The sequence below is a fragment of the Bicyclus anynana genome, chromosome Z (genome assembly GCF_947172395.1).
Source record: "Bicyclus anynana chromosome Z, ilBicAnyn1.1, whole genome shotgun sequence".
In the NCBI taxonomy this organism is placed as follows: Eukaryota; Metazoa; Arthropoda; class Insecta; order Lepidoptera; family Nymphalidae; genus Bicyclus; species Bicyclus anynana.
In genome coordinates, this window is record NC_069110.1 from 12149802 (window position 1) to 12173259 (window position 23458).

The 23458-nt window shown below is 36.1% G+C and overlaps 1 protein-coding gene across 1 annotated transcript in view; it reads left to right on the forward strand.

The window, feature by feature from the left end:
* The window catches only part of LOC112049113 (CUB and sushi domain-containing protein 1), a 96943-nt gene that overhangs the window by 45201 nt on the left and 28284 nt on the right, over positions 1 to 23458 (forward strand). Inside the window, exons 2-4 of the mRNA XM_024086892.2 lie at positions 6227 to 6406; positions 7565 to 7774; positions 12554 to 12649. Coding sequence (XP_023942660.1) covers positions 6227 to 6406; positions 7565 to 7774; positions 12554 to 12649 — 486 coding nt within the window. The remainder of the gene's footprint in view (positions 1 to 6226; positions 6407 to 7564; positions 7775 to 12553; positions 12650 to 23458) is intronic.

The following is a 23458-nucleotide window of genomic DNA, read 5'->3' on the forward strand; positions in this document are numbered from 1 at the left end:
ATAGACTGAAAATGATTATTGACTAGCTCAACCGATGATACTAATTTTTCATTACTGCCATCTTTGTAACAGGAAAGTGAATACCTCCATCTCACATTTCGCTTAAAAAGTAGGTTTTATTGGTAAGTCAAATCCGTCATGGTGCACGAGCACCGGTAGTCGGAGATACGTGAGTAGATCGGCCTACTTTGGTAAGTCATTGGTATCTGTAACCTGGCTGAGTTTGTTGTGGGCTCTTCTCGGACATAGGCGCATTTGGAACCCTCGAAACTTTAAATTTAAGTTTTCAACCAATTATTATCACAATTATCTTAAAATATTAAAACTTGACGTTTCGAAATTGCTTGTATACTAAGCCTAATTGAAATAAATGAATATTGAATATCTACAATGTGCTCTTGAGACTATAATCATCATCATCATATCAGCCGATGGACGCCCACTGCAGGACATATGCCTTTTAAGTATCGGTTTTCCACCCGCTTTCAGGAGTTCTGCTGCCCGTCCTCACCTGGCGCCTTATTGTTCTTAAGATGTCTGAGAGCCATACTTATCTCGTATAGGCTGACGTCCGGGATATCTTCGGTATATTATCGGGTCAATTTGGCTCTAGGACTTGGCCCTTGAGACTAACCGTATGATTAATAAAAATCGACTTATAGTGCCTGTTTTATTCGTTTAACATGTATTTTTACTATTTTTATAAATCGACTAATACATCCTATTTCATTAATTTTTATTTAATTTGAGTTTTTACCCAATTTAGCGAACGTACGTAGCTATTAATAGCGTATGGATTGTTTCTTGTCTGTATTGTAATAGTATAATACTATATTAAATATACGACTAATTGGAGAGCATATTCGGAATATTAGTCATATATCGATAAAAAAATATTTAGTTATAAAAAACGTAGTAAAAATACCGACCGAATTGAGAACCTCCTCCTTTTTGATGTCGGTTAAAAAAACTACGGAGAAAATATGTTAACCGTGCAACTTTTAATAATAACGCATAATAAGTCCGCTTTATAGGTCCATGTTCGGAATCGAAACTTCAGACCTTCAACCTTCCTAAATAATATTAAAATTTCACCCTACAAGCAGACCTGCGTGGTTTCCGTTCCCGTAGGAACACGGGGATAAAATAGAGCCTCGGGGATAGTGTACTCGTAGCTTGCCACCAGTGAAAGAATTTTTCAAATCGGTTACTAGTTTCAGACTGCAAACAAACAAACAATCAAATACAATACATCTGTTCATACAATGATTAGATTACAATGATTAGATTAGATGTATCAATACATCTGTTATGTTGTAGTAGGTGTAGTCTTTTGAATAAAACTATAAAAGTAAAGTTTTGAATACTAAAGTTCACAGAAAATGCAAACAAATACCCTCTTTGAGCTTACCAGTTCCAAGAATATTCTCGTTTCATTTTGTTATATATGATAAAGGCCGATGTGGGTGCCTTCTAGGGCGTCATTGATATTATAAATCCTCGTGTAAACATCAATATAATGTATGTAACATATGTGCTGAACACTGATACTACTTGATTAATTTATTTATCCTTTTTTTTTAATTTTTAACAATGTTATAAATATAAAATATTAGCGGACGCCCGCGACTTCGTCCACGTGAAACTCAATGTAAACTTTCAACTACCTCTACCCTACCCCTACCTTACCCCTACCCTACCCCTACCCTACCCTACCCCTACCCTACCCCTACCCTACCCTAATCCTACCCTACCCCTACCCGTTGAAATTTTTCCTAAATTTTCTTTGCTATAAACCTCACGGAGCCCGAGACCTTTCCAACGAATGCAAAACCATGGAAATCAGTTCGTGCGTTCTGGAGTTATAGCGTTAGGAAGGAAAACCCGACTTATTTTTATATAGTAGAGATAATTCAAAACACAAATATGCTCATATATCATTAAAATATCCGAATTTGTTGTGGGCCAAAGAGTAAATTAATATATATGCTGTGGGCTCTTCTCGGACCAAGGCGCGTTTGGAACCCTCGTAACTTTAATTTTAAGTTTTCGGCCAATTAATATTTTTACCATTGTATAATATTAACTATTATTGACTGACGTTTCGAAAATGCTTGTAAACTAAGTGTAATTGAAATAAATGAATTTTGACTTTGACTTTATTAAATTTTAAGACGCTTTATTTAAACTATAATCCTCCGGTTATAAAACTTAAAGGCTTAACAAACAGGACCCCCTCGCGTGTCTTCCCCAACTATCCTCCCCACAATATGCGCTGTCTCAAGTATTCTACATCCTAAAACTTCGATTCAACAGGCAGGCGAAAGTTTCATAAGCTGTTGGTGAAAGCTGATATAATTTATATTTTTCCCTCATTTATTTATTAGTCATTTTTATTAAAATATTTAATAATGTTGATATAAAAATAAATACAAAAAACTATTAAATCTTTATTTTATTACCGCCTAATAAAAGACTTTTTAGGACCTTTTTTAAGCGGCTAGCGGCGTTCCTTCACTACTTGTTACATATTCCCTGTCTCAATACTCTCGCCTTTGTAGGTCTCGCCTTCACGGAGTGATCTGTGAATGTCAGTTTCTGAAAGAACTATATTATCGGAGCTCACTATCCTGACTCGCTCTACATCGATAACCGCACACTTGTCTACACTAAATTCCATCCTTATGTCATTACTAAAGGTTTGCGTAATCTTCAGCAATGACCCTAGTTAGACCCTAGACCCTCTTGCATACAGTTTGACGTCATCCATGTACCATGTAAAGCAAGTGAGATATGAGCTCACCAGCCATGCGAAGGCGAAAACCTAGCCCTGAATCCCGCGGTTAAGTACTGAGAGGATTAAGAGCTACGAAAAACAAACTCAAACTATCGGCCTGGAAAATACCTATGAAAATATATACTTTCATAGGTATATAAATAGTATATGAAATTATCCATGTGTGTGTAATCTGCCAAACCGCATTGGGCCAGCGTGGTGGACTATTGACCTAAACCCTTTCATTCTGAGAGGAGACTCGTGCTCAACAGTGAGCCGAATATGGGTTGCTGATGATGATGATGGTGATTAAGCTTGATCCTTTATGGTACAAATGATGAAATGCGTAACCAAACTAAACACAGTATCCGATTTTCGGTTTTCATCATTTGAACCTTTTACCGTTTGGCATAATTCTTGTTATGTGCTAAATTCGTATTAGCGAGTTTAAACGGGGCACCGTATACAGTGAACTCCAGAACTAAATGCGGAATTTACCCCTCGCCCAAACAACGTTATTTTCTAATTCATTAAACAACCTGTCAATAAATACCTACCCTTGGGAAACTTCCACAACAGTGAAATTAAGTCGAGCCACGTTGATTTTACAAAATTGGAAATGCATTTTTAATAATCAATTATGTAGAAAATGGTTAGTACAGATGTTTATTTAAGTTTGGTACCAGTATATAATCAATGTTATGTTAGGTATGTCGGTATTTACAATTGACCTTACATAAAGTGTAACTTTTATGCCTTAGTGTTCAAGTCTTTACTTATTTTAGAGTAGAGAGATTCTTCGACTTTTCTAACAATTAGGCATGATTTATCGTACACATTAAAGCTCACGAAGTTTCCTCTAAACTGTCGGTTCAAGTACTACAGTATCTGATCCTTACCCTAAGCTTCTTAAAGCATTGCGCGATTGCGAAGCTTTCCGCTATAATACTATTGACTGGAAACTTCTATCGGAACAACATGCTGAGTCAATATTCTACCTTACGATAATCTCGTAAACAAGATTATGAACAAGAACAATAATATACTCGCATATTGTATATTAGTATTTTGATTAAAACAAAGTTATGCTTTTAATTGATTATTAATTAGAACTAAAGAATCTTTGGCTAATGTTTTGTTTTAATGGTTATTATTTTTTTATTTTTCTTTGCAAACTCAGAAACTATTCAACCAGATTTTATTAGAACGACATTTGTCGAGCTTTTTGCGTGTTATTGTGAGGAGTGTGCATTTAATTTGCATCTTTGTGGATCGGGGGAAGGGGGGGGGGGGTAGGGAGATACCGGCATGCCAGCGTCGGACACGGTGGAATTTTACTCCCTCGGCCCTTTTCGAGGTTTTTATATGCTGTTGTTTTATGTACTGCATATTGAATGTATATCCAAATAGAGTTTATTTGTAGTCGCGGGCTACTCGCTTCCGCTAACAGCGCTATGTGTAGTATCAACTACGTAACTTTCAAGAATTGTAAGTGGTACTTGCACCTGTTGTGGAGTGTTGGTCACTGCATACAAATTGAATCCCACATTTATTGCAATGACAAAATGTCTTTGCATTATGTAACGACAGATTTCTTTTACCCTGACATTAGGTATATATTAAGTAACCAATACAAGCATACTAATCTGCGATTTTATTGGTAAGGTTTTAATTGTGATTCACTTCATACAGACAATATTTTTCTGCATTTTATGGTAAAATGCGATGATTATTTTTATTCCAAAATGTAAAATGTGTAAACTACAAAGGTCCTTTGTAGTTAGAAGAAGAGCATTTGAACAGAAACAGAGGAAAATACTCAGAGACTTAAATATTTATTATTTTAGTAAACATGAAATATCATTTTCCGTATGCCTTTATACAATAAAAATAATCGGAAATAGGTATGCTTTTTTGTAGCAGTGAATTGGGATTAAGTTAAAACGTAATGTTTTTATTTTTATTACAATAAAAATAAAAACCGGCCAAGTGCCTACCACCACTAATCTGTCTATTAATAATGCTTCTAATTCTTTAGTTCTACCGTAGATTATGAATACAAGAATACCAATAATGATACTCTACACCAGGGTTTCTCAAAGTGGGGTACGCGAACCCCTAGGGTTTCGCCATTTGACGGCAGGGGGTTCGCGACAAGATTTACGTAATGGTGGTTTGATAACTGATACCGAGTCAGAATTGTTGAAATGTTCAAAATTACTCCTAACATTGAATCATTTGCGACAATAAACAAGCACATCCATCACAGTATTATATTTTTCTTAAATATTGTATTATGTAATAATAAACAATGCACAGTAAAACCAACTGTGGTTTGTATTGCATCATGGTTAGGCTTAATTTTAATATGTTTTTGTAGAATAATAAATATAATAATAAATAAAAAATAAAAATAATTAATATACATTACCATCCAAATTGCATCTTTCTAGTTGTAACAGACTCTGAGTTATCTTACTGACAACTTTTTCTTTTTAATTAACTACGGAATTAGTAGGTATGCAATTTTCAATTTCCAATTACGTTTTTTTAATTTGGTCGACAATTTCTCTTTAAATAACAATTGTTAGTTAACTGTTATAGTTTTTCTTGTAATTTAATTATATATCCTACTCTCGTGATTAATTTTTTAAATGGAAACTACAAAATCATAACAAATCAATATTTTTTAGAAACGAGCTATTTTTCTAAATAGTTAAAAACCTGTAGGAAACATATAATCCTACAGGTGAAATTGAAGAAAAGCTTGTAAAAAACATCACTTATTACCTTAGAGCAATATCAATTGTCAGTATTGTACACCTGCAGCGATTTGAAAAGGATTCCCCCGTATTGAAAGGGGTGACGCTCACCCTCCCTCAATCCCTACCCACCCTTCCGTGCGCCATCAACAGAGTGGTTTGTGTGTTACAAAATATAAAGATGTGTTAAATAATATCAGTAGAAATATAAAAAAATGTTATCATAACATGTTTTACTTTAATTTACTAAAATTCTATTTATTTCAGGGCCTTCCTGAAAGTATGTGCTTATTTAAAAATATATAATAGACACATGATTACCGTAAATACATTATAGCTACTATGACAGAATGAGTTAGTGATGATACAATTTATGAAATTAAAAATCATAGTATAACAATAACAATTAATTAAACGTAAATACGGAACTTTTCTCAAAGGTGGAAACTAGGGTGACCTTGGATAATGAAGTTTTAGACGATATGTTCGACGTACATACGTAAAACATCTTACAATAACGAAACACGATTTGTGCTTTTATGTACCTATGCTAGTATGTATTGGCCGCATATTTAACGCAAACTAGGAACTTTTACTTTAGGTACACTACTTGTTAAAAAGACACCTTATAGGTATTACATTAAAAAAAAAATATTCTACCGGTTTAACTTCTCTGTTTTTTCTTCAGGGGATCGTCGTTGTGGACACCCAGCAGTGCCGCCCAATGCCAGGGTATCCCTGCCGACTGCAGACATTGTACCTGGGACAGTGGCCACATATGAATGCGACGAAGGGTACGAACTGTTCGGGGCACATCAAAGGGAGTGCACGCTTCAAGGCGATTGGACTGCGGAACCACCTTTTTGCGGTGAGTGTAAAGCGCAGCTATAAAATTATAATCAAAGTTAATTTGAATTAGCTTCCGGACTGTGGAGCGCTGGAGGCACTGCATTTTCTCTGCGTCGCATTTAATATTACTCAGGGCCCTCGCTAATTATATTTGTAGACGTGATACTACGAAAATGATATAGATACATCCTAACATTCCATGAATTCTCCGTGCAGGGGCCGGCTTTATCGTGTGACAGAGCAAAACGCCGAGCCCGGAGCTTCTGACCCGGATGTAGGGTTAAGGAGTTTCTTTATGATATGTCAATTATCTACACTCCCTTTCTATGCTCGTGTTGTTCTTGCTAAGTAATATCCTACTACAAGCAGATTTGGATACCCGTTTATTCATTATAGTTAGATTTCCATTATATAAATTAAATCAAATTTTATGGTGGTAATTAAAGTCGAAAATTTAAGTTAAGAGGTTTTCAAAAGCTTTGGTTCGAGAAGAGCCCACAACAAACTCATTTTTTTGTTTACCACTATTTTACAAACATATTTAAAACTAATATATGTCATATATTAAATGTCATTATTATTATATAATTATTACATTGGAACCCTGTGAGGGTGTTTATAACCAGTAGAGAGGCGGATGTTTATTTCCCACGGCCCAGTAAGCACTTGAGCACTACATGGGAAATAAATAAAAGTAAATAAATATTTATTTACGTAATATTTACTTAAGCCTGCAGCTCAGGATACAATCTCTCAAATCAGTGAATCTCAAGTGCTTAAATAAATTTAAATAGGATATAAATTCTTATTTAATGTCATTTAAATTTTTGCGTCTCTACAATAATATTATAGAAAGTTTTCCTTAGAGCTTTGAGCTTCATTTTAAATTCAAGTAATAAAATTATATAAGTATGTACAATAAGACTCAGCTCATGTGATTACAAGCCACATAAGCTTGAGATCTCAAGGTACTCATAGTCCCGAGAGCGTTTTTTTAATACTGTTTTGTATTATATTTTGTATTTTAATATCATTGTTGTAAATTAAAAATAAGGATAAATGAATGAATGAGAGGGAAAATTAACCGTTCATCTATATAACATACTTCTGCAATACAATTTACATTAGTAGATAACGGTTTGATAATGCCAGCGTTTAATATCACTTATCCTTGCAGGCACGAACGTGGCTTTTCGAAAGCCTGCGAACCAATCAACGACCGTGAGAGGAGGCAGCGCGGGGAACGGCAACGATGGAGAAAAAACGACAGAGCACGATGGAAAACAATGCACCGAGACATTGAGAGAAGCTTCTCCTTGGTGGCAAGTCGATCTACTTCGCCACTATGCCGTTAAAGTGGTCAGAGTTACTACCCGAGGATGTTGCGGTAAGAAATATTTTAAGGATTTAAAGGTTTATGATGATATTTATTCTCATAAAAAGGCTTAACCGCTAACATGAGAACATAATTTTTAACTTAAATTAACTTGTATTACTTCGGCATCATGTTTTTTGCTATTACTCACTCAACGCATTACTTCAGTCATAATTATTTAAACTGCTGTGGATTACTTAATATGTAATCTGCTAGTTTAGTTTTAAATGCATTGAGTGAGTTTACATTTTTAATTAGTATCGTTATTTAATTGTTTTTTTACATAATTTATTTGTACACCACAAAACAAGGAAACAGACAATTTATCAAACAAATAAGAAAATAAGAAGAAGGATACGAAAAGGCGCGGCCTTATCGCTAGTGATCTCTTCCAGATTACCTTAAGTTTAAAAAAATATCAAATATTTTTTTTAACGACAGTTTGACGGGTCTGTGTGTGTCTTTCTGTGGCTTCGTACTCCCGAACGGATGAACCGATATCGATTATGTTTGAAAGATTAACGGGATTAGTCGGGAGAGTTCTTAGCTATATTTGATGAAACGCAAGATAAACAACTTCTTTTTTAACTCCCTCAATATGGGTATCAAACGAAAGGACTTGACTAGAAGTATAACTTCAATATGACAAACTTCAAACTCAGGATAGCCGCCCTCACACAATTTGGGAGGGAGGGGCGAAGTATATAGGTTTTTATATTTTTAATTTATAAAACATTGCAAGTTACTTTTTTATTTGGAACTTGCAGTGTTTATTTTCATTATTATTGCACACGAAAAAGAAAAATATAATGTTCTTCGAGCAACAATGTCCTGCCCTTTATTAATATTTGATCGAATGTACCGACGACAAAATTAATAACAAGTACTCCCTAGCGCCTGCAACGTATATTGCTTGTTGTTTTTAGGGTTCCGCAGTCAACAAGGAACTCTTATAGTTTCGCTATGTCCATCTGTCTGCGGTTTAGCTCTAGTAGTACTAGAAAGCTGTAATTTTGTATGAATTTATAAAGCTCACCGACATTAGCCTTGGGTACACAAAATAGACCTTTGGTAAAATCCAAGAGTTTTGTGCTTAGCTATGATCGAGCAATAATAGTTAAGAAATTTTTGAAAGAACTGTTTTTTCATCTTTTCTACTAGACTTTCTTTAATTTTTCTTTCATATAAACCTTATATATATAGTACTAGCGGACGCCCGCGTGTAATTCAGGTTATCAGAAACCCTGCGGGAACCATTGATTTTTCCGGGATGAAAAATAGCCTGTGTGTTATTCCAAAGTAAAATCAAGTAGATTTTACTCTGGAATGACATTTCAAATTTCAGCCAAATCGCTTCAGTGGCCGCAGCGCAAAGGAAGAACATAAATATACATACTTACACTCACACTTTTACACACAAACTTTCGCCTTCATAATATTAGTGTGATTAATAAACAGAAGATGAATTGAATTGTTTAAGTCGTTCTCAAGCCATGGCGTGACTATATACACTTTTTTACATACGAGTAGATGGCGTAACCGACGGGGATCGAATTCGTAACTAGTGACCTCGAGCACCTTTACCAATTCGGCTACGGTCCACTTACCCGTCGGTACCTAATTATAGACGATATTATTATGATCTAAACTAAACCTACTATGATAATGGTAAGAAACGCTATTAGCCTAAGATGCGAATTAGAAACGATCTTCGCCCATCTGTTTCATCATCATCATTATTAGCCGATGAACGTCCACTGCTGGACATAGGCTCCCTTACATGGACTTCCAATCATAACGGACTTAAGCCACCAGCATCCCTGCCTGCCAGCGGCTCCTTGCAACCCGCTTGATATCCTCGGTCCACCCAGTAGGGGCTCAACCAACACTGCGCTTACCGATGCGGGGTCGCCATTCCAGCACCTTGGGACCCCAACGTCCATCGGCTCTTCGAACTATTTGGCCAGCCCATTGCTACTTCAACTTCGCGAGTTGCTGAGCTATGTCAGTGACTGTGGTTCGTCTGCGTCTCTTCGAGCATCCCATCTGTTTAATGAATGAAAACTGTTCTAAAAGAAATTTAGTTTTCATTCATTAAGTAAATCTTATGGCCAAACTCGAGCTAAAAATCTTATTTTTAGACTAGGTATATATAATTTTTGTGAAGTGAAGGTCGTTTCAAATTCAAATATTCTACTACTCTACTATTGGAAACATTAGAAATAGTTAGAACTTTGTGAAAATACTAAATTCCATTATTTAAAAAAAACAATCGTAATTTGAATAATTTCAGAATCTTTATAATTTACGGTTACATAAAGTGAAGAATTAGAAATTATTGAATACAATAAATAACAAACAAGTTATTGTACAAACAACTGGGTGCTTTTGTATTTTGATAAGTAGATTCCTAAGTACTCCAGAGGAAAATTCTTCGGACAACTTCTCCGTATTATTTATTTGTTAAGTATTTACTGGAAACCTTGGTCCTTACAATAAAGTCACAAAGATTTCCACCCTCTTAAACATCGCTTTCTACGACAAATGACTGGAATGTATTTTATTTCTTCTTTCCTTATTTCTTACTGCATTTACCTAGTGGGACCATGATGCTTAAATGTGTACTAACTCGAGCGTCTCGGGGACCTATTGTAGGTAGATAAGAAGATAGGACGAATAAGTGGTCCTAAACATTAAACAATTTTCTCTTTCAACGACGGGTAAAAAGACTACAGATTTTATAGACAATTATTATTACTTCCGCCTGAAGAAATCAGACAATTTTTGTTATATTGGGATTAAAAATAAAATAAAAATTAATTAACTGCGCTTATAAGCAGAAAGTTTACGTATAACGCAGGAACCCAGTTTCCATATAAACTTGGGCCCAAATTATACAAATGAAATTTGGCCATAAATTAGGACAGTATTAAGGACAACATGAGGCCAATTTTCAAAGAAATATAAGACTAATCAAGTAATCAGTTAAATGACTTGCGTTGTCTGTGTCTACATCAACTTAATTGCGTTATCTATGTCTAACTGACATGGGACAGTTCTCATAAAAATTTTACACTAACTTGACATATCTAATAAAAATATGATAGCAACTAATAATTTTCGACAATGACATCTCATTCATTGGTTGACATTGACATTGACAGCCCGCGTTTGCAAAAACAACTGACAATCAGTGAAATACGCATCAAAGAGAAATCACTACGATCTGCGTTAAAGTCTGTGATAATTTTATTCTATAGATCGGTTACGTCCCTACAAAATCACTGCAAAAAGTGATCCGAATAATAGGCTACTGAGCGCACACATGCACAATTATATCTTTTATTCCATTATATATTTATGTATATATAGTTTGTACACTTCCTGAACACACAACACGACATTGTAGACGATATTTAGGTATTATTTGTTTAAACAACTTCGTTTTTAACCACAACTAACATGGAGTTGACAGTAAATTTTCTCTTTTGAGCGCCTCACTTTTCATGCGCTAGTAACACATCTAACAGTATTTAATATCATTGGTGAAAATAATAAGATCAGCGTATTACCCTGTTGACGACTATTATTTTGGCTAATATTCTAATAGAGTACCTAATGTAGTAAATTATACAATATTTTTAATACGTTTTTAATTTCTGTATCACTCTGAAAATTGGGCATGTACAACTTTGTAACCTTCCCATTACTATAAGCCACGCTCAAATCGTCTTTTTTTCAAAACTAACACTTTTTAGCTAATAACTAATTATCTGATGTGTTGGTTGAGTATTTGTGGACTTTTTTTTTGACGTGACAACGTATTATAATTCGATGGAGCCGGCTGCACACTCAAAAAAAGATGACGTCATGCGTCGTTCCCTCGCTTTAGGGTTTCCAACTTTTTTACAAGAATTAAAGTATATTTTGGTCTATGAAGTTTATTAAACAGTATTTTAGAAAAACGAACATTTGCTTTTGAAAAATGCTGGCTGCATTTTCCGTCAGTATTTTTTATGACGTTGTCACGTTCAAGTATCGTCAGTAAACCGACTTTACAGACAACCGATTTTTTTTTGATTGCCCTAATCCTCAAGTTTATCTGATGCGTTAGATTAAATCCAAAAATCCCCTCCTCAGCTCGCTAGATACTTATATATTTCCTCACTGCAATTATCTATGTAAATTTGATAATGATGTCGATTCACATACATACGAGTAGATGCACTTAGGTTGCGCGGGCGCATTTGTAAATCGTCACAGTCGGCAGAACAATGTCGCAACACAGCAGTATGCAATAATATAACATTCTACGCTTTCTATAAGAATCACAATTTGCGTGAAATTGCACTTTTACTTACGAGTATTGCCCGGTTAATGAAAACATCGTGAGGAAACCTGTATACCAGAGAATTTTCTTAATTCTCTGTGTGTGTGAAGTCTGCTAATCTGCATTGGGCCAGCGTGGTGGACTATTGGCCTAACACCTCCCATTCTGAGAGGAGACTCGAGCTCAGCAGTGAGCCGAATATGGGTTGATAATGATGATGATGAGGGCAACCAAAAAAAATACTTCACGAATACTCAACCAACACGTTAGATATACCTAGTTAGTTATTAGCTAAAAAGTGTTAAAAAGCATACCTGTGAATTTCCTTAATTCTCTGCGTGAGAGAAATCTGCTAATACGCACCGGGACAGCGAGTATCGTAAGGATAAGCCTTATGATTATTAAAACTGTTATTAAAATTTTTACTACTTATTTAAACTAAACTATTGCTAACTTTGCAGGTCACCAGCCTCTTCAAGATCTGGAGATTCGTGTCGGAAATAGCAGTAGCGACCTTCAGAGAAATCCTCTATGCGCTTGGTTTCCGGGAACGATCGGTGAGTGCCCAGTGCTTCAAAGTTGAAAACGAACAATGATTTTGTGATATGTACGTGAATAGAATGAACGTTGTAGCTCGTACCAGTATCATGCTTGTTCGTAGAAATATGATTTTTATTCTAAAACTAGCCAACGCTCCGCGGTTTCACCCGCGTAGTTCCAGTTTCCGTGAGAATATGGAGATGAAATAACACGCCTATGACATTCACTATTATCGTGGCTTTCCAGTGATAAAATGAGAATATTCAGAATCGGTTCAGTACCCAGCGATTACCCCCTACAATAAATACTACAAATTTTGCCTCTTAATAACTATTAATAACTAGCGGACGCCCACGACTTCGTCCGCGTGGAATTTAGTTTTTCACGAATCCCTCGGGAACCATGTATTTTTCCGGGATAAAAAGTCTATGTGTTAATCCAGAGTAAAATCTATTTCCATTCCAAATTTCAGCTAAATCGCTTCAGAAGTAGCGGCATTATAGAGTAACAAACATCCAAACATCCATACAAACTTTCGCGTTTATAATATTAGTAGGAAGTAAAATATATTCTGATGATTATATTAATTTTATCCCGGACTTTATTGGACAGGTAACCCTATTTGGGAAAGGAAAATTTCATTGCTAAATCTATTTGTTTGGCTCACTGCGAGGACAGACCTCTCCCTTGATATAATAGAAGATCTTGAGCTTAAGCTTGGCGCCGTAACGCGTTACGTACGAAGCAATTTACCCTTTCATAAGGAGTTATCATTTCAAAAGGCTTCACCATGTGGCTTCTCCCTTAAAATTAACTATTAACTTTAAGGGAGAAACCACATGGTGCGGTATAATCGCGGCGTGGCGTCGATGCGGTGCCGCTGCGGCGTCCCGCATACAAATATCAATGATATGCCACACTTGATATGTGAGGATTCTTCCGGCGCCGCGCCGCTAGCACACTTTTTGCTATGGCGCCGCACACCACGTGTGTACAGAGACGCGGCAAAACATCTCCGGAGGCGGCATCGCGTGGCTTCACTCTAGCATGTAAACATAACGTACTATCGCGGATTTTTTTTAACTCTTATAAGAGGAACAACCCCTACATAATGATTTTTGCGTTCTTTAATTGTTTCCACCCTAGTATATATAACGACCTTCACCGAACTGATTATTTATTGGATAAAAAGTAATTTATATAAAATAAAATATGTCAATAAATAAATTGCAGATGGATTGAGTAAAGAAAATCAGTCCAGGATATTATGACGACGGCCGGTATCCAAGACTGATTTTTGTAGACAACGATACCGACGTGTTCGTAATTAAATTATGTTAACTTAACTTTAATTCATTAACCATACCATGCATGCATATTCTATAGACTTCATACTCTCACTCGCTCGATTGGTATGTATGGTACCTAATTAGTGAAAATTTAAAAAAAAATATTGTTTATTAACCATGTTCTGGGCTGAAATGTTTTAGTCAACCCATTTGCAATATATGTATTGATATATTTCCAATAGTTTGACTCTTTAATGGGTATATCTATTGATATATTTGATTGGATATAAAATCTTGGTGATTTTCACCTTTCAGTTCGGATTCGGTTGTCTTTTTACGCAGATCCTCTATATTTACGCAGCGCACGTTTTTGACACATTTTTCATTGATGCTACGTATAAATAAAAGTATTTTTCAATTGGAACTAATAGCGCCAACCAACCAATTCAACTAATCAAACAAATAAACTGCTTAGCCTTACAAGTTGTATCGATAGATGTTTCGTCGTCATCAACCCACATTCGGCTCACTGCTGAGCTCGAGTCTCCTCTCTCTCTCTCTCTCTCTCTCTCAGAATGAGAGGGATTAGGCTAATAGTCCACCACGCTGGCCCGATGCGGATTGGCAGACTTCACATACGCAGATAATTAAGAAAATTCTCTGGTATGTAGGTTTCCTCACTTACCTTTGTTTAAATTCATCTATTTTTGACAAATTATATAAGTTTGCACACCCTTACCACTCTGTACCTATTTGTAAAGTATTTCAAACAAACAAATGTATTTCATAAATATTGTTATTTTCGTTAGCTTTGTATTGTAAAGCTAGTCCATTTTTATGACTTCGGAAAGAGGCCATTCATGTTGCAATAGCGAACTGTTCAAAGCCTTTAGGAAAGTTACTTTATATTATTATACCTACCTTTTATTTGATATTACATTAAAAGGTAATAATACAATACTCGTCGGGCCACATCTTGAAGGTCGATGTAAGAAAATAATTCTCTTTTACTGTTTTAGCGTTGAGTGATGGCATTGTAATAAATGTTTATTTAAAAGTAGAATAGCGGACGCCCGCGACTTCGTTCGCGAGAAAATTAATGTAAACTTTCATTGGACGAGAACTTAACCAAGTTTTACAAGTTAGAATGAGTATAGTAGGTACGTCAAAAGATACGAGAATATATCTCTGTATGCCATCGTAGTCTTGCTTATAAGTACATACATACATTGCTTCTAAGTACTATATACATACATATTCCACCTTGCATGTCCTTGTATATCTTCAAATTAAATAATGAATATTGAAAGCTACGCTCCGCCCCACAAAATAAGTCACGAAACACGGCGCTAATGTCTATAATGGCGCTCATTGTCATTTGGTAATAGCGGTCTTAATGTCATTTGTGTAAGGCGCTGTCAATTTAAGTTCAGGTTTTAGCCGCGGGACTTCTTTCGTGGCGCGGAGTCTAGCTTGATCTTTTCCGACAATTTCAACAAATTATCGTCATGTGTCAATGAAATTACACAAAATCTTGACATAGAAACCTAAAACCACTCCATCTATTCAGCAGTCTTTCCAGAAGGGTCCTCTAAGCTAAGGTCCGAGTCTCAGAGGAAACCCAGTCGTTCCGCCTATCTATTCTGCTTCTACCTTCGGGCCCAAACCCCCGAGTGTCGCCGTTGAGGTTCCATTAGGGCACTTACACAATAGGCGCCTGCTGTATAAAATTAAGAAGTTTTTTGGCATAAAGGCAGTTTAGATGCCTAGAAACTCTAATCACATTTTTATTTGTGAAAATAATCTCGTAATTGTAATATATAAAACCAAATAGTATTTTTTCACGTCACCGCAAACGCCAATCATAAACTGCGACGTCATTCGCTACAAGGCAACGGTTTGTGATTGGCGCTTGCTGTGACATGATATATCACATCACTGCAAACACCAATCACGCTGTTATCTCTATGAATGACGTCACTTGCTAATGTGTTGTATTTCAGCGGCAAAAATTTCACGTAGATATTTTTTTATTTATATTAAAATTTGTACTGGTTATTATTGACGTGACAAAATAAAATATAGCTTATAATACTCCCATAATTCAGTTTAAACAATGTTTACAAAAGAGGCAAGTAGCCTATTAGAAAAAAGAATTTATCGCAGAGTAGACAGACAGACGCGGCGGAGGACTTTGTTTCATAATAATTATGTATACATTTTAGGTAGGTACGTATTACACCGAACGCCTACACAGTAAAATTAACAAAAGCTAAATGAAACATTCCCTTGTCTTTCCTCTAAAATGTTTTGATTAATTAAGATTATTTATAAAATACTCTTAGAGGCTAATTAAATGTAAGATAGCCAAAAAGACGTATTTATTTTTTGCACTTTTGTATTCTAAATAATGCTGGGAAATTTTAAAATGGTAGAGTTTTTTGTTGATTCGGATTTTTATTTTCGGCTATTTTCTTACGTTCCACCTCGATAATCTTTATGTTTTTATTTTTAGGTAGGTTTTCAATCATGATACATGTTTTGTATTTTATTAAAATTGTTGAAAACGTAAAAAAAGTATAAATAAACGAATGAGAGAAAAAATAAAAATGTTAATTCGTAGTTACATACTATAACGCATAAATTAGTCAAGTTAAATACTAGCCATTTAAAATTCAGAGCATTTTGGGCGACAACTACATTTTCAATATCATCATTTTCAGCCTATTTTATCCGGCTCAATATAGAGCCAGGGCTCCCTTTTTATGAGAGAGTGGTTATGGAGCTAAGACCCACCACACTGTTGCAATGCAGTTTGGCGTGCTTGAGGTAGCGTTACGTTCCCTTGAAGAGCACGCTAAGCCTTCAGTCCCGGTCGTTCTCATTAACATCTGACAGTAATTGTTATACATTCAAACATTATAATTTTCAATTACATCATTATCAACCCATATTCGGCTCACTGCTGAGCTCGAGTCTCCTCTCAAAATGAGAGGGATTAGGCCACACTGGCCCAATGCGGATTGGCAGACTTTACACACGCAGAGAATTAAGAAAATTCTCTGGTATGCAGGTTTTCTCACGATGTTTTTCCTTCACCGTTTGAGACACGTGATATTTAATTTCTTAAAATGCAAACTGAAAAGTTGGAGGTGCATACCCCGGACCGGATTCGAACCCACAGCCTCCCGAATCGCAGGCAAAGGTCGTATCCACTGGGCTATCACGGCTCTCTCTTAATTTTCAATTTACCATTACCATATTTTGTAATTAAATTACGAATAATAATTTAATAATAAAATATTATACCAATATGTGAAAATGGTTTGAAATTATTCAGAAATTTCCCAAGAAATTGTAGAAGCTGTTCACGTCATAGTTTCTTGGAAAATTCCTGAGCTTGATCATGCAAATCGTCGGTTTGAGGGACAACTTTACCTTTACATCACATGCCTACATAGTACAAAGTCTCGATCAGTTTACATACATAATACTTATTTGAATTTTGGATTAAATTTAGAGTTTATTTCTTAATAATAACGTTTTTGTTCAATTATAGAATTAAAGAAGTTGGTAAAACACCCTTGTAAACAAACGTTACTAATATACGACTTTGACTTATATGGAGACCAAAATCGATGATTGCAAGTTTCAATTGTTTTCATTTCCGAGTTTTGGCAAAAAAAAATCACAACTTTTAATTTTTAAAGTTGTGATTTTTTATTAATTATCACAATGAATTATTATTATTATTTCATTCTTTACAAGCTCTTAACCACAATCTCACCTGATGGTAAGTGATAATGCAATCTAAGATGGAAGCGGGCTATCTTGTTAGGAGCAGAATGAAAATCCACTTTCGGTTTCTACACGACATCGTACCGGAACGCTAAATTACTTGGCGGTATGTCTTTGCCGGTAGGGTGGTAACTAGTTACAGCTGAAGCCTCCTACCAGCCAAACCTGGACCAATTAAGAAAACCTCAATCGGCCCAACCGGGGATCAAACCCAGGACCTCCGTCTTGTAAAGGATTTATTTAACCAATCCACAGAATAATCTGTATATGTGCTTAAAATTAGGTAGGTACTCAGTCATTGTAATTTCGTTTATGTGAATACTTAATCTCCTGCAATTGTATCAATCAAATCGAAGAAAGTTGAAATCGTGTCACAAATGTTCACAAGCTCTCTCGCGTCAAGGCTTCATGGGAACTGCAGTTCTATTGCAGCTATTTACATTATTCTTACTAGAAACGCACACTATGAGGTACGAGTAAGTATGTAGTACTTACTTAGTCGTGAGAAGGTATAATAATGGCCTTGTAAACCTTTTACGGTATTTGGGTGGGTACTAATTTCGGAAGTCCAAAGCCACTTTACAGTTCATAATCATCATCATTATCAGCCGATGGACGTCCACTGCTGGATTACATTTCTAGCAAATTTAATTGCCACAAAATTAAAAATACAAAATGTAATAACTAACATAATAATGTGTAATCTGCCGGTATGATAACTGACAAGTGACCAGTAAAATTCTAGGCTGTGCCCAGGGCACAAATAATATATTTAAATATTAATTTGCATTTGGTGAATATATTTTGATTGAATGAATTTATTCAAATATGTATAATAAATATTCAATTCGTTACTGTGATACATTTTTCCTGTAATGACTGAAAAATAAGGGTGGGTGTAAGGGGAAGGAGCCAGTCAGCCTTCCCAAATGCCAATCTCACCTGCTCATGGTGCACCCTGGCGACCAAAAGATGGCGGTTTATGTGGCATAACCAGTTCCGATTCTGCTAGACTTCAAAAATGACACAGTTCGGTGTCGGGCAGCAGCGACATCGGTGCGATGGCCATGCGAATGACCAACCCGTATGCCCAGCGTGGTCATTCATGAGCATTACCTCGTATACCTTTTCTGATGTCCCAGGAAAAAAGCAGATTACAGTGACACGAAACTGTAACTTCACGATGAGAAATATATTTGAGGATGCTTTCGCCTAGATAAATCTTACAGGCGGTAAGAAAGGGAGGCTCCCAACACGCAATAAGAATGGCCACTGTTTTAGTGGGTAGAAATGTCACTTAACATTCCTCAGAAGGTTGGGCACCTCTAGAAATTTTCCCAACCGTTTTTTTTTTACAAAAGTACGAGTGAAGTACTTCCAAAAGGCCTGCTTTTCTGCTTTTACACCAGGGGGACAGATTGCAGATTACTATAGCAAATAAAGAGTTTTCTTTACGTATGAAATGATTTTGACAAATTATTAATTAGAGTTCCCACGTAAACCGAATAATACACAATAAAACAATGCCAGTGATTTAATAACTTTATTAGAATATTGATAATAATTACTTACAAGAAAATATTTTAAAGTCGCAAAGTCTCGTTTTTCTTTAGATTCAAATTTTCAACAAAATCATAAATTAAATGACCTAAAATTGTTTGCTAGGAAAATTTTCCATTTAAAATAATACTCATACCAGAATAACAAATATATGCAGTGATAGGTAAACAGTTAGCCTACTTAGCTGATCAAGTATGCAACTCGCTAACCACATATCGCCTGCTCACGCGAATGTCGAGTAGACTCGGTGAAGCGCGCACAAATTATATAATAATTATTAACTGCTTTTATGTAACCGAATAATGCGTTTCACATTCCAGTTAATTAGTCTCTGATATTCATGAGAACTTTTCACAAAAATAATGGGTTATAGTAAACAAGATTAGGTACATTAGAACCGCGTGGTAATAAATGAGATGGATTCTAGATTGACTCAAGAACAGTAGTTTATAAAAATTTTCATGATAAGATTGAAGATTTAATTCTTTTTTGAAGTGATTACTAGTAAAATATAAAATCCTAAAGTAAGCTCTAGCTAGCAAATAAATCTAGGACCTCTCTAAGGCCAGCACTACGAGTATACCAACTGCGTCAAAAGGTCGTCGGTTCTTCTTTCAGTTTTAAGGTACAAGTTGCAATAATAAAGCAATTTAACTGCGTGCCTTTGTATTACTTAGAAATGAACTTATAGCCGGCGTTCGGCGTGCGAGCTGTAATCTGCAATAATAATCACCATTAATTGTCGTGAAGGAAGCGTCAGACCATTGTTAACTGGCCTTGGTTACGTTAATTATTTGTCTTACATGTTAGCTTGAAAAATATTCAAGATACTGAATATTAACATACATTTTTTGTATTTGCTACTCAAGTAGCTAAAACAGAATCTTAATATCTATGATAAATAGGTAGGTATAAATTAAAGTGACTGGCATTGTTTTATTGTAAGTTAAGAGCCGTGATAGCCCAGTGGATATGACCTCTGCCTCCGAACCCGCAGGGTGTGGAATTGAATCAGGTCCGGGGCATGCACCTCCAACTTTTGAATTGTGTGCATTTTAAGAAATTAAATATTCACGTGTTTCAACCGGTGAAGGAAAAACATCGAGAGGAAACCAGCACACCAGAGAATTTTCTTAATTCACTGCGTGTGTAAAGTCCGGCAATCCGCAATGGGCTAGCGTGGTGGACTATTGGCCTAACCCCTCTCATTCTGAGAGGAGACTCGAGCTCAGCAATGAGCCGAATATGGGTTGATAATGATGATGACAATGAAGTCAAATTTATTTGTCCAATATGGCTTCACATACGCATTTAGCCAATCATCAAATAAACTTTTGAAATAATTGTTATGCCCTATGAAATATATTTAGTCAAACATAGTCTATAGTCCGTCGTTGTCAATCAGTCAGTCCTAGTCAAGTCATGTCATGCTTTAGTACAAAGGTAAGGTTTACGACAACTATTGATAGAGTTCACCGAGAAAATGAAGTAAAAGTAATAAGCAACAGTAAAAAAAACAGCTGGTTAGTAACAACTTTTAATATACTCGTTATTGATACAAGTTGGGAGGAGGGTAGTTTATCAAAATTTGTTACTAACCAGATGTTTTTTTTACTGTTGATTAATTAATAGTTATAATATAACTTAACAGTCACAATGTCCTACAAATTGCGTGGTACATTATCTCATTCCGACGCTCAGAAATTTTCATTTCCTGGTAACTCAGTTAGCTACCAGAATAAGGAATTTACGTAAATAAAAAAGTTGATCGTCTCATCGAGATGAGGCTACCCACGAACTTGATAGTAATCAGTTGTACTAAATGTTCTACGGATCCCTGACTATACCTATCTTCTATCAATAAAAGGAGATAGAGATATGAAGGGTAAGTGAGAATGTTTGACTCGTGACATAACACTATCAGCTGGCCTATGCACTAAATAAACATCAAATCAACTGAGAAATATCACTGTATGATATCCACGAAGGGTTGTTATTAGGCACCGGATGACATTTGTTACAAAGAATCTCTATATCGTGTATTTCAACTAACAAACGTTACTGTTAGTGAATTAGCCTGTTGATGTTAATGATATTAACAGAGAGCGATGGCGTAACCGATCGATTTTATTTTTTACAAGTTATCCCTTGACTACAATCTCACCTGATGGTAAGTGATGATGCAGTCTAAGATGGAAGCGGGCTAACTTGTTAGGAGGAGGATGAAAATCTACACCCCTTTTCTGTTTCTACACGGCATCGTACCGGAACGCTAAATCGCTTGGCGGTACATTTTTGCCGGTAGGGTGGTAACTAGCCACGGCCGAAGCCTCCCACCAGCCAGACCTGGACAAATTAAGAAAATCTCAATCTGCTCAGCCGGGGATCGAACCCAGGACCTCCGTTTTGTAAATCCACCGCGCAAACCACTGGGCCACGGAAGCCGTCATATTTTTCGAGGATGTTAGATACATTACCGACATCCTAACTCCGGGCCCGGAGTGCCTTTGATTGAGATTTTTTAAAAAGAAACCCCATTTAATTACATTTTTCAGTATGTTAATGAAACTCGACAGAGAAAATAGAACTCTATGAAAAAACTTATATTACCGACGATGTCGTGTCATAGTTTCTAAGTTGTATGAATTTAAAAAACATTTCAAATAACGCGGTTTATATAAGTTTTTACTTTATACGAGTATGTGACCACTGCATACATATAGTTTTTATTAGTCTTTGATCAATTTAGTTCACTGACGCTTAAATTTCCAATATACGGGTATTTCCAATAGGCACATGTTCGTACAGGCAGCTTTTACGCCACTATCTAAAGCAGGTTATGTAAAAAACACTAGGTATATGTACTGTAACAAAATTGTACAAATGAACTTTTTTTTAGTAATTCTTGATTAACTAATTTTGACTATTACTTTGGTACAAAGCTCTGTCATTCTATTTGATATTGTATAGCTTTTCAACTCCGGGATTGGCTTAACGTAGGTACTTTCCAAAACATAGGGATGTAATCCATTCTAATGTTATATCCATACCAATATATATATTATAGGACTCAAAAGTGATTCACAACACTTGTCAGGACAACTTAATTAACAAATCAAACTGTAATCAAAATAAGACCCTAGAATGGCTGAGAATGACCTTGAGTGGAGTCACGTACTTGTGAACGATGTGTGTAGGGTTAAATGCGCCTTTTACTGATATCAAACACTCCCCTTTTCCACTCAAGTCACTCTCCCCGACTATCCCAAGTAACCCATAAAGAATTACACAACAAGAGATTTGGACGACTCGAACGCCACGAGCACACTGAAGCCAACACGAGATCGAGCGACGTCATATTCGTCACAGACTACTATTTCCAACACTAAACGGCGATAACATATATAATATTAGCGGACGCACGCGATTTCATCCGCCCTTAGATCTCTTTAATCCAGCCCTGACAGTATTGCTGTAAAAATTGATATTGTAGGGGTAGGATAGAGGTAGGGACGTTTATTTTAAACTATTTTTCTTTGTATACCCTCTCTATAAAGAGGGATTTTTTAAATTTTTTACATGTCATCCCTTGACCACAATCTCTCCTGATGATAAGTAATGATCCAATCTAAGATGGAAGCGGGCTAATTTGATTTATGGTTTGCGGGATTAAGATGAAAATCCTCCTCTCCTCTCTCCTCGAAAAGCTCCTTTCGGTTTCTCACGACATCGTACCGGAACGCTAAATCGCTTGGCGGTACGTCTTTGTCAATAGGTTGGTAACTAGTCATGACTGAAACCTCCCACCAGCATGACCTGCACCCATTAAGAAAAGCCCAAACGGGGATGGAACCTAGGACCTCTCGGCTTGTAAATCCAACACGCATACCACTGCGCCACGGAGGCCGTCAATACCTCGCCCTGAGTGTACCGTTATATTTGGCTGGTAAGACTATTGTTGGTATCTCTTAACAAGTTCGCACTGATTTTTCTGTACTTTCCTCTGGTGTGGTACGAGGTTTTTTGCCCTCACACTAGAACTTTATGTGGTCCGATACGAGGTCCATCGACCTCCTAACTCTTGAATACGCTAGACGTACGAGGTCAATTGACCTCGTGCCGCAGCAAATGTGTTAATTATACTAGAACTTTATGTGGTCCGTTACGAGGTCCATCGAC